The sequence below is a fragment of the Lepus europaeus genome, chromosome 19 (genome assembly GCF_033115175.1).
Source record: "Lepus europaeus isolate LE1 chromosome 19, mLepTim1.pri, whole genome shotgun sequence".
NCBI lineage: Eukaryota > Metazoa > Chordata > Mammalia > Lagomorpha > Leporidae > Lepus > Lepus europaeus.
Genome location: NC_084845.1, coordinates 48,579,851 through 48,593,021, shown reverse-complemented (window position 1 = coordinate 48,593,021; position 13,171 = coordinate 48,579,851). Strand labels below are relative to the sequence as shown.

Genomic DNA, 13,171 nt, shown 5'->3' with positions numbered 1-13,171 from the left:
ATCTTTCTCCCTTGTTGTTTTTGCAGGAAACTTCAATGAAAAGGAAAGCCAATGGATTGTGGTCTTAGCAACGCTGCTTAGATGATGTCTGTTTCCCATGCTAGAAACACGTGGCAGAGCTGTAAGTAAACGCTCAGCACTGCATGATGAATTGGATGGCTGCAGACCAGAGGCAAAAAAAATAATTGTCTCATTTTTGTGGTGATTTGCTTAACTGGTGGGACCATGCCAGAACGGCTAGCGGAAATGCTCCTGGATCTCTGGACTCCATTCATAATATTATGGATTACTCTTCCCCCTTGCATTGACACGGCTCCGATGAATCAGTCTCAAGTTTTAATGAGTGGATCTCCTTTGGAACTAAACAGGCTGAGTGAAGAACAGCGGATTTTGAACCGCTCCAAAAGAGGCTGGGTTTGGAATCAAATGTTCGTCCTGGAAGAGTTTTCTGGACCTGAACCGATTCTTGTTGGCCGGGTAAGATTCGTTTTTAAGATCCAGATTTCAGGGTCTGTTCCTGGTCTTTAGATGTTTAATGTCAGACTCCACACAGTGTTTGCCACACTGAGCTGGAAATCTTTTAGGCCAGGTGGTTAGCTGGTTTACCTGTTGGTTTCTTTAGGAATATGAATAATCCCTCAGTAACTGTTTTAAATGGCTTTCTTCGGAAAGCTCCTTTCTGTTACAGAAACAATGCAACAACACTTGTGTAATGCATAAACAAATAAGCTTTTCTTCTGCATTCACACAGGAGAGTTCCATGCCAAACATTTTTTCTATTTCATAATACTTGGAAGAGGGATGCAATTTTGCTCAGTTTGAATTCCTACTGCCTCTATTGCTAAGACTCTATTTTGTTTCATTTTAAAGGCCATGTATCTCCAAGTACAGGTAGATTTTTCTCCTTTTGTGCTTCTTTGTTTTAATCATGAACATAAGATTGAGAAAGGAAAATTCTTAAAGTAGATATTTAATTTTGCCTTGTGCTATAATTTGCTAAGCTTTGCAATAGAAAACACTCATCCATTGTTAGGTGGATTCCAATGTATAGATTCAAAATTCTAGCCTACTGGTTTTGTTTGTGAGTGTGTGTGACTGAATTTATATTTGTTTTGTTGCTGTCAGCTGGTTAGGCAAGTGTTCCAACCAGACATGGACTGCTTGCTGCTCAAAGTCACACTGTGGGTTCTGGAAGACTGTATGTGCTCATCCCTCAGAACTGCTCATCAGCATCTGCTAATTTTGACACACACTACCATCTTAGGTAGAATTTTAATCACTCCCTGCCAATGGCTGATTTTCCTGATAAGTCAGCTACAAAAGTGAATCATACCAATGTTATTCATTCCTCAAATGTAGTGATTTAAAATAAAATTAGGTGGGGAATTAAACATCGATCTTCAAGACTTGACTTAACTCTTTGGTTTTGACTAGGAACTTCTAATTATATTACTGTTTCTACCCCCTATTGTCTTGCAAAACGAGTTAAGCCCCTACCAGCAATAGGTTTTTCATTTTGTGCAGTTCTACTTGAAAGAATAAAGCCTGAATACAGAGCTATCATGAGTCCTTACAAAGATATTCCTGACCTTTCCGGTGTGCTAGGCCCTCTATTAGGCGCATGGAGGCCTATCCGTAAGTAAAAAGAAATGATCTCTGCCTTCCAGGGGCTTACGTGCTGGCCAGTATTGAGCGTCTTTATGTGTTGAGCACTGTTATGAAAGTGTTTTGTGGATGCAAACCTATTTGTGGATGCAAACCTAACAATAATCCCCCCCATGTATTCATATGTATAGATAAGAGAATGTGTATGTATAATGTGTGTACATACAAATATTCACAATGCGAACATAAATGTGTGTAAAACAGGTCTGCATTCCCTTTTTCATAGATGCAAAATAAAAAAAAAATCTCTCAAAGATTTTTTTTTGTATGCTTGATAGGAACTCAGGTAGCAGAAATGACTGGAGGCTATTTATAGTCATAATGTATCCTATTACTATGACTGTTCATGTATTTTGCTGTAGAAATGTTAATGTGGTTGATTACAGGGTGCTGCCCCTGGACCCTGCTGAGGGTGTTACTTCCTGTGTGGTTATGTTCCTTAATCTCTTTCTAAAATGTGAAGAAGTCTGAATTCTAACTACATTCTAGCCCCATGGGTATGGTCTTCTTGACCACATTGTCTTATCTTGTAAAAAAAGACAGAAAGTGAGTCTTGGATTAATAAATCAAACTAGGATCACAAAGCTAATAAATGATTTTGAATCCTGTTGGGAATTTGCAAAGTTGCAATTTCACACATCATATTCTCTTACATATTTGTAACTAGGTGTTTGCAGTTTAAACTATAATTTACACTTAGGAGTTATTGAGTAGAAATTCCTAAATTCCTGCTTCTGGATATTCAGAACTTCTTTAACCAGCCTGAAGGCAAGTCTTTTCATAGCCTATGAGATTCTAGAAATACATCCATGTATATATTTTTAATAGATAGATTCTTTCTCCCTGTTTCTCTTAATTACCTCTTTCTGGAGGCATATCACTCTGATCATGTCTTGCATAATCTAAATAATGGAACATGCTATGCCCAGGAGAAAATTCCATTTTTATCTGAATAGAAAAAGTAATTAAAGTAGGATTTGTTTTGGACTCAGAATCTGATGACTGATTTTACCTGTCTTTTTTTTTTTTAAAAAGATTTTTAAAAAAGATTTTTTTTTTATTTATTTGAAAGGCAGAGTTACAGAGAAAGGAGGAAAGTCAGAGATCTTTCATTTGCAAGATAACTCCCAAAATGGCCAGAACAACTAGGGCTAGGCCAGGCTGAAGCTAGGAGCCCAGAGCTTCTTCCAGGTCTCCTATGTCAGTTCTGGGGCCCAAACACTTGGGCCATCTTCTGCTGCCTTCCCAGGCTCATTAACAGGGAGTTGGGAACTGGAGCAGTTGGGTTTCAAACTGGTGCCTGTATGGGATGCCAGCGTCACAGTTGTAGCATTAACCTACTAGGCCACAACGCCGGCCCTCTGCCTTCCTTAAGTGATGTTAATAGAAATAGAGACCGACCACCAGACATTCAGCATCCTCTTGTGATTTCGTAATGCCTGCAATGTTTCTTTTTCTTTGAATGACAGAAATGTTGCTACCAAAATACAAATACAGATACAAATACAAATACAAATACAAATGCTTCCATGTCCTTGTAACAGAATTCGTGAATTAGTCCTTTCACTGCTCCTTGCCATGGCCAGTTTCCACACAATTATTAAATCAGATTGAAACTTATTTTCTGGGGAGAAAAAACTTTTCTGCAAACATTCTTAATCATAAAGCATTTCTCCTTAAAGAAAATTGCTCCTGTATCATGACAACCTAGCCTATGAGGATCTTGGGTAGTCGTGACTCCAAGGTTCATTTCCAGTGACTTCTGCAGTCAGGCCATCTGTGGGGATGATCCATATCAGGGTGCCCACCAGTGCTTTACAGTGTTTTATCTCTGTGCACACTCTTCCACATCCGATTCTCTAACCACTTTACCGCAGAGCTTCTCCCCAGGAGTAGGCTGAGCAGTGTTAGTTACTTATGAGCATACCTGCTCTTTAAAGGGCCCTCTTGCAAGTTCTTGTCGTGGGGTCCTTGAATTTAGAAGGCTGGACTCAAGCTCAAGGGCAGAGCCAGTTTTCAGGTGATTGGCTCCTCAAAGCTGCATATATGCCCTTCCATCATCCATCATCTCTTTTTACTATGTTGGTAGACAGCTGGATGCCAAGAAACTGTGCCATAGAAATGACCTTTCCAGATATTTAAATATTGACTTTGCCACTTTCTTGTTGCTAACCCTGGGTGCTAACAAGAATGTTTCAGGAATTATACAAATAAGGGAGCAAGCATTAGGCACAGTAGTTAAGATATCTGCATCGTACATACCAGAGCCTGGGTTCAATTCCCAGTTCCAGCTGTCTCCAGCTTCCCATCAATGCAGACCCTGGGAGGCAGCTGTGACAGCTCAAATAATTGGGTTGGATACCCACAAAAGAGCCATAGATTGAAATCCGAGCTCCAAGCTTCAGCCCTGGCCACCAGTCTCTGTTTGCCTTAGAAACAAATTTTTACAAAAAGAACTATGAAAATAATATAAATAAGAATATCCAGCATGAAATAAAATAATAGATTTATAATGCCTGGCACATGGTAATTGTAGTTATAACTTTATTCTTACTTGTCTGTTTGTGTGTTCAGTTCGAATGGCTGGAAAAACAAACAGGAAATCATCTACATGAGCACAAGGCTCTGGGAGCCTGTATTAGTCACTTGTCCGTTGCTGTAATGAAATCCATGAGATAGGTCAATTTTATAAAGAAAAGAGGTATATTTAGTTCACAGTCTTGATATTCAAGAGCACTGACACCAGCTCAGCTGTGGCACAAGTGCTGTTGACTATGTCACATCATGGCTGATGGCAACAATAGGAGCATGTTTAGAAGGAACCCATCACATTGCCAGGAAGCAAGAGAGAAGCTGCATGGGGCCAGGCTCAGGCTTCTGTAACAATCTTTTCTCAAAAACTAACCAGGGGGGCCAGCATGTGGCGTAGTGGGTAAAGCCGCCGCCTGCAGTGCCAGCATCCCATTTGGGCACCGGTTCAAGTCTCAGATGTTCCACTACCAATCCAGCTCTCTGCTGTGGCCTGGGAAAGCAGTAGAAGATGGCCCAAGTGCTTGGGCCCCTGCACCCATGTGGGAGACTTGGAAAAAGCTCCTGGCTCCTAGCTTCAGGTCGGCCCAGCTCTAGCCATTGTGGTCATTTGGGGGAATGTGAACCAGTGGATAGAAGACTCTCTCTCTCTCTCTCTCTCTCTCTCTCTCTCTCTCTGCTTCTGCCTCTCTGTTACTCTGCCTTTTAAATAAATAAATAAATCTTTCAAAAAAAAAACCTAACCAGGGTCCCACAAGAAATGAACCTCTCCTTACACCTTACCTCTAAAAGGGTCCCAGAACCTCCCAATACCACTGCCCTAGGGACAAAGCTTCTAAAAAATGAATCCTTGAATGAAAAAAAAAAAACAAAAAACACACATTAAAACTGTAGCAGAGCTCAAAGAGGGCCTCTTCGTTTGTCCAGATTGTTTAGGGTAGAGGTGACATTTCAGTATATCTTAGCTGGGCAGGTGGGGTGGAGTGGAAGCGAGGAACTGCAGCTGAACTGAGAGAACTTATGGAAGGTCACTAGTGAGATTAAGACGAGCGAGGATTCTTTTGATCATAAGCAGCGTGAGCCTCTATATTTTCTGTAGATTTAGAATGAAGTTGAAAGTCATATTTTCGGAAAGGCTTCTCCTGTATTCCTCCTTCAATATATCATACCCTTTGGCTATGCTTTCTTTTTTCTTCTGCCTGATGATCATTATCTATTATACTCTAAACTTAATTGTGTTTGTGACTTCTGTCCTGCTAGAATGCAAAAAAAAAAAAAAAAAAGGATTTTTGTGTCCTTTGGTCTTTACTGTATATCCCCGGAAGCTAGAACACTGTCTGAATATTGGAAGCATTCGGTAAAAGTTTTGCAAGTAAATAATCCTTTTCAATAATGAAATTTATAGACATTATATAAACTCAAATCTCATATAAATGACACTTTAATTGGACAGTACATTGCTTTCATGTTCCCTCTTTCATATGGCTATTTTATAGACTAGTTAGGTTTTTTTTTTAAGGTTTTTTTTTTTTTTTATTTGTTTGAAATACAGTCACACAGAGAGAGAGAGAGAGAGGGAGGGAGAGAGAGATCTTCCATCTGCTGGTTCACTCTCCAAATGGCTGAAACAGCAGGGGCTATGCTAGGCCAAGGCTGGGAGCCTGGAACCCCTTTTTGGTCCCCCTTGTGGGTGCGTGGCCCCAAGCTCTTTTGGGCCACCCTCTATTGCTCTTCGAGGTGCAGGAATCTGGATTGCAAGTGGATCAGCTGGGTCTCGGACTGGAGTCCATATGGGATGCCGGCATCAAAGGCAGTGGCCTAACCTGCTACACCACAATACCAACCCCAACCAGCTGGGTGATTCAAGCAATGATTTCTAGTTATGTATTTTAAAGCTATTTCTTTGAGGCAGTGAAAGTGGAAAAGTTAACACAATAAAACAATTCTTTTTCTAATAGACTACAAGATCACCTCTGTAAAGACTATCTCTTGTACCAGCGGCACAAAACAGCAAATTATCTTCCAACCCATCTTCAAACATCTGTTTGTACTTACGGCACAAGCTAGACTAGAAATCTTCTCTCTGAATTTCTGAAAAACAATTGTTGGTCACATAGACACCAGCCTTGCCTACAGTTCCCTGGAACAAAGTGGTGCAGAGGCTGTTCATAAACACACGCATAGTGTTCAGTCCACTTCCCCACAATCCCCCCACATGGACTTTGCTGGGAACTCTGGCAGTGAACAGATTACTCATGGGACCTTAATAACAGGTATGCATATTTGTTCTGGTCTTAAAGAAGACAGAAACCCCATGGTGCTTTTTGATAAATCTTTCAAATGAGGGAAGAATACTGTCCTTTTGGTAACATGTGCATGGATCTTCTGGTAGATACCTACGTATTATTACAAGAGCTCTTTGCTGACAGTCAGGAGAGTGACTGGTAGAGTCTTGCAAGAGCTGTTTGCTGAGCATCTACTACCTGCCAAGTATTTCTTTGCCAATGTGTTCTCGGCAATAAGAAAACCGAGATCTGTGCCCTCTGTCGTGGAACTAATGGCTACCAGGAGGAGACAGACACATGAACAGTCACGTGAACAAATGTCACATTACAGCTGAGATGAATACTCTGAAGTGAAGGGCCATGGTTCCACTGAAGCTGCCCTATTCTCTGGGTGGAGGGGATCTTCCCTAAGGAAATCACCTGTGAGCCGAGACACATTAGCCAGGTGAATCGAGATGCAGAGATGAAAAGAGAAAGCATGTCCCAACAGAGCACACACAAGGTTATTTATGGAGCTGAGGGAGGGTCAGAGCGAGTAGATCTCATGTTAGTTTGGGCTGCTATAATATCTTAACACAAACTGGGTGACTTATAAACAACAAAAATTTATGTATTACCATCTTGAAGGCTGACAGTCTGAGATCACAGTGCCAGCATGGTCAGCTTCCCGTGAGGGCCCTCTTCCAGGTTGCAGATTGTCATTTTCTCACTGTATCCTAACACAAGAGAAAGAGGGTGAAGAAGCTCTGTGGGGCTGCTTTGATAAGGATGCTCTGGGCAAGCATTTGGCACAGGACTTAAGATGCTGCTGGGAGTGCCTGGATTCAAGACCTGACTCTGCTTCCAATTCCATCTTTGCATTAATGTGCAACCTGGATAGCAATGGTAGCTTAAGTGATTGTGTACCTGCCCCTCACATGAGAGACCTGGATTAAGTTCCAGGTTCTTGACTTCAGCCTGACCCAGGCTCAACTGTTGTGGGCATTTAGGAATGAACCAGTAGATGGATGATCACTCTCTGTTCTTCTATAAATATTCCTCTCTTATCCTCTCCCCCAACTTTCAAATAAAGTGAAAATAAACAAGTGCACTAATCCCATTAATAAGGACTCCAGTGTCACCTACCTTCTAATACCAGCACATTAAAAATATGAATTGGGGCATTGGGAGTGGGGGCAGTGATAAATTTTCAGTCCATTGCACTAGGGGACAAAGAACTAGGATTGGAGTCTTTTGACTCAAGGTAGAAAAATACTCAGGAATTTATTAGAGATTGGGCTTGTTTCTAATTCAGCTCTATTACAAAGTGGGAAAGAAAGTTACTTAGCCTCTTGGCTGCAGTTTTCCACTTTTAACTGTATGGTAAATTATAATATTATATATTTGAGTTACACATCCCTATGGAACATATTTATATACATGTATGTGTGTGTGTTCATGGGAGGTGCACATTATGCCTTTTATTTCTGTTTTTTTTTTTAAGCCTCCTCATTGTTATAGCACATATTGATTTTTGTCCCAAGTTGCTTTAGTACTTGCTCTGTGATTCCTTTGATCTTCGGTTCCTCATATTGCTTTATTTTGGGAAATACATGGTTTGCTCTTCAGGTGGTCAGAGTTCCTCTCCCCTAAATTCTCTCTCTTACATAAACTCCTCTGCTTTTCATCCCCCTTTCCCTCCTACCTGGGCTTCTGAGATGTTCCTTATTTGGATGTAACTCTCTTGCTGGTGATGCCACATCTATTTATAATTCTCTTCCTCCAAGGCACTGACTCATTTTCTCTCTTTAAATTTGACCTTCTAACCTCCCCTCTTCCTAGTAACTTGGAAATCATTTGGATGGTTCTTAGTATGAAGGACATGGGATGCCAAATAATTACAGTTTATGGTGTCAGCGACCAGTGAGAAAATTGTACTTGACATGCCATTATTTTTGCTGGCTGTTTGCATGTTAAGTGCACAAGGCTACACAGCTACAGCCAAATTGTACCTTCGGCCTTGTGAGAACAATTCACTGTCAGTCCCCTGAAGCTTCTGCCTACTCAGACAGAGCCTTGTGCACCAATAATTTGGCAGGAATGCAAGTCAGCATTGTGTGTCTCAATCTGGCTAAAGGACGACTTGTCTGTCTCTTGCCCAATGGCCCGACATAGAAATGGCAGACATCCAAAGCTGTTGGAAATCTTTTGATGATAATATAAATAAAGGGAATAATATTAGTCATTTAAATCAGCAGAAACACTACACACACACACACACACACATACATACATACACGCACGCATGCACGAATGTGTGCTTAGAATCCATTAGCTGAGTTCGTGCAGTTATAAAATCCCTGTCATTCCCTAATCCTTACGTTGCAGCCCCACACTCTTACCTTGTTTGCCTCCTGTTTTACCAAGTGATCAAGTGAGAGAGAGAGAGTGAATATTCTGTGTTTATCTCTGAAGATGCCCTGAGAAATAAATTCAGAGTTCTTCTAAGAAGAGTCTTGTATATTTTGTCAGTGCTTGGAGGGTTATCTCATTGAGGCAGATATTTTTTCCACTTGAAACAAGATAATAGCAATCACATGTATTTGGGTGAAAGAGCCAGTTTATATAATCCTATTTATGAATAAATAGCAACAAAGTAGTTGATATGAAAAAAAAGATCATTGATTCCAATTACAAGTATGAGGCCAACTTTTTTTAAAAGATTTATTTATTTATTTGAAAGGTAGAGTTGCAGAAAGAGGGAGAGGGAGATAACCCTTCCCCAGATAACCACAGTGGTGGGAGCTAGGCCAGTCTGAAGCCAGGACTTTCTTTGCATCTCCCATGTAAATGGCAGGGGCCCAGGGAGTTAGACTATCTTCTGGTGCTTTCCCAGGCACATTAGCAGGGAGCTGGATTGGAAGTGGAGAAGATGGGACTCTAACCTGTGCCCATATGGGAAGCTAGCATTGCAGGCAGCAGCTTTTCCCACTACACCACAACGCTGTCCCTGAGGCCAACTTTCATAGGCAAGCATTGGGCAAACATAAATGCTGTATAACTGGAAAATGATTCATTGCATATTTATGTGACAATAAACTATGAAGTCATTGAAAATTGAGATTTTTAACATGAGAACATGATGGAAACATAATAAATATAAGGAACAAAATATCTGGTGTGTAAATTATATAATTATAAAACTCTGTGTGTGTATGTGTGTGTGTGTGAGAGAGAGAGAGAGAGAGAGAGAGAGAAGAGAGAGAGAGAGAGAGAGAGAGAGAGAGAGAGAGAGAGAGAGAGATGTGGTCAGAGTACCTGGCACATATCTGTTAAGATGAGGATGCATATGAAAAAAATACACGTTTGAACAAACATGAAGAATCACTAGTACCCATTGCTCTGCTCACTTCTGTTCAACAATTTAGCATTATACTGTTATTTTCTCAATTATCCCCTCACACACATAAACTCATACATATTGTCAGTGCTCTTAGTTTTTTAAAAAAAGCAAGTACACATCACGTCTAAAACCACTATTTACTGTTTTTTGATGTAAAGATTTCTGCAATTTAAAACAACATCAAATCATAAAGAAATCCAAAATGTATGACAATATCTAGTGAGTAAATGTTATCCAAGTAACCCATCTTAAAAACAATATGAGGGGTTAATTCCTGATATTGATTCAGATGAATAACCACAAAGCAATAAATGGGAATCTTTAAGGAAATATACTACTGCACATGGACTTTTTTCCTCAATATGTGTGATTGGATTATAAGTTTTTGAATGAAGCTTTTTCTGCATTTCATTTTCTGGTATTTTATTATATTATGAACCATAATGAGAGAAAAATAGATGATTATATTATATTGCTCAGTTTTCTTAAACTCAAAGCCATCCATCCATTCATAGTAAATTCTTGGGAATGACTATGTAATGTGAAACTCATTTGACAACTAGAATCTTATTTTTTTTAAACTACATCTATGTTAAACACTTGAAAGGCCACATTTGTCAATTAACAAATTAAAGTGCTAAATATATTTAATCTTTTTTAATGAAACAACAAAGAAAAAATGGTCAGTCTAGCTGCACTTTTATCACATGTTGAGTGACTTTCATTACTATAGAATAGACCAAGAATTAATCAGACATGAAGGTTTTATATGTGGGTTTGAAATAAGGAACTGCCTTATGAGTCTTCAAGTAATATAGTCAGTGTATGTACTGCTTACAATTTTTAAATAAATAAGAATGACCTAGAAGAGTAATTTATGGAATAACAGTATTTAAGAAAAAGTGTTATAACACAGGGTTTTATTTGCATTGGCTATGCATGTGTTCAAGAGGTGCTATTTTGTAAATATTTCAATATATTCTACCTATAGATATTATTTTAACTATAGTTAACCTACATTTATGCCCCCCAACACACATACACACACTCACTTTGACATAATTTGGGTATTTGCAATTCTGTTCCTACATCTTTAAATATTTTGAAATATCACAAAGATACTCTTGTCAACATTCAAATATCTGAGTATTTGGTGAAGATGTTGGTATGTGTTCCTATCAGCACTGGCTATCTCACCTCAGATTTCAGTGCACTTAGGAACCCTTTGAGATGTTATGTTCTGGGGGAGAGAAAGTCTACTATTCATCTTTATTCCTCAAAATGAGGTCTGCAGACCACTACCAGCAATAACACCTGGAAGATAGCTAAAAATGCAGAATCTCATTCAGCACCTGTAGATTCTGACTTACTGAACCAAAACCTGCATGTTAACACTATCCCCAAGTAATTATTATACACATGAAAGTGTTAAGATTAAAAGTTTATATTGAGTTTTTAGAAAATCAATCATCAATCAACTCCAGAATAGTTTGAAGCATGCTTTTTAGCTCTCTGTGTCCGGATTGAACTGCCTTTGAATGTCAGCCACTCAGTTATGGAAAAGGGTAATGGGCTGGTGTTTGCAAAGCTCGAGGAGTGGTCTGGGAGCAAGCAGCTACTATCTCCCTTGAACCTGATGCAGCAGGTGCTGACCATGGCAGTCTGTAACACCAATCTGCCGATGACACGCCTTGCTTCTGTGCTGCAGATGATGGCTAAGGTGCCTGCCTGGTGACTCTCCGCTCCAGTTCCATTAGTTACTGAAAGTGTTTCCTGCTGAGTTCGATGGACTTCTTCCTTTTCTCTGTATGTTTCTACCAGGACGCCACAGATGTGCTCTGAAATCTGCAGAGACTCAAATGTCACTGGCTTCTGTGGGAGACAATGACAGAATCCCAATGAGCCTGTTCAGAAGGGCTGAGGAATATTAGGGGACAGCAGGGAATGAAGCATTGGATGCATATTTCTGTTTCTCCCTAATCCTAAAATTCAGCCCAGCTGTGTTGCCTAGACATTTTTGTTGTGAATATGTGGCAGAGATTACGAAATTGACGATATTGTCCAGGGCCACTAACGTGGGCAGAAAATGAGATTTTAACTGATAATATCTTCTGAGTGTCTGCTATATGGCAGATACTTTATAAAGTTTGCCTGTTCAGTCCTCTCAGCAACCCTCCGATAAAAGCGATCATTAGCACCATGACCAAAATGAGGGGAAAGTCACTTAAAGAGTTATGTCCATGAAAAGGTACAAATCAGACAAACAGTGAATCAGTGATAAGACAGGAGTCAATCCTGAGAGTGGTGATCACAGAGCTTGTTCCTGTAGCCATAGCAACACATTTTCTCATTTGGACCTCATGTGGTTGATGATTAAGGTGCTTAGTCTGTGATGCCGATTTACAGATGAGAAAAGTGAGACCACAGAGCAAAACAAGGTGTGGTCTCGTAACAAGAATACAAAATTCTTAGATTTGAGCAGATAATTAAAAACGCATAATTGGGAAGCCACTGCATGGATTTCTTTGCATGCTCCTATGCATGCTTTGTAGGAGACAACAGTGCATATAAATCTCTTGAGAGGAGAAAAATATCCTTAAGGCTTACACATATGGCAACTTGTTTTGTTTCCTCTATGGCAAGATGACACTATAATTGTCAGGCCTAGGAACAACTGGTGTTGTGTTCATGTGGTTTGTGTTTGTTATTTTCAAAATATCAGGGCTAGCACAGTATCTATCTTTTTTGTTTTTTATTTTAAAGTATACATTAAGTGATTATGATGAAGTCAGAGAAAAACCATGTAGAAAGTGCAACAGGAGAAGGAGATTTAAATATGTTTACTTATATATTGTTCCAAATTTGCAGATAAGGAAGTTAAGAGTTTTGGACTGAAATAACATCTCATTGGTTAGGTGCCTAATATGAAATGATTCTAGCTTGGTGCAAAGTAGGCCAAATTCTTAACTACTCCAGAGCTGTAGCATTAAGTTGGCTCCCTGAAATCTTTGTCCAGCACTGAGCAATTTTCTGTATTCCTTTTAAAGTGAAAATGACCAGAAGAGCAAAAAGAAGAGGGGAATGAAAAATAAAATCCTGTACATATAGACAGGAACTGAAAGAAGACAAAATGCTTATCCCCTCCAGTTGCTAGAACTAATTGTGTTAATGCTGAATAATTTATAACAATTCCCTGTACTCCTGAAACTGAGCTGCTGGACACCAATACAGAGGCACCAGAGGTGGAATCTATAATTTACTTAGCTCTCTGCAGTGACTGCACTGATGCCCCTTGCAGCTCCACATGTCT

The 13,171-nt window shown here is 39.7% G+C and overlaps 1 protein-coding gene across 2 annotated transcripts in view; it reads left to right on the top strand.

The window, feature by feature from the left end:
• Nucleotides 1-225: 225 nt before the first annotated feature.
• CDH8 (cadherin 8) overlaps nt 226-13,171 on the top strand; it is a 393,065-nt gene continuing 380,119 nt past the window's right edge. For both annotated transcript variants that reach the window (XM_062176392.1, XM_062176391.1), the window contains exon 1: nt 226-477. In XM_062176392.1, the coding sequence (XP_062032376.1) occupies nt 226-477 (252 nt within the window). The remainder of the gene's footprint in view (nt 478-13,171) is intronic.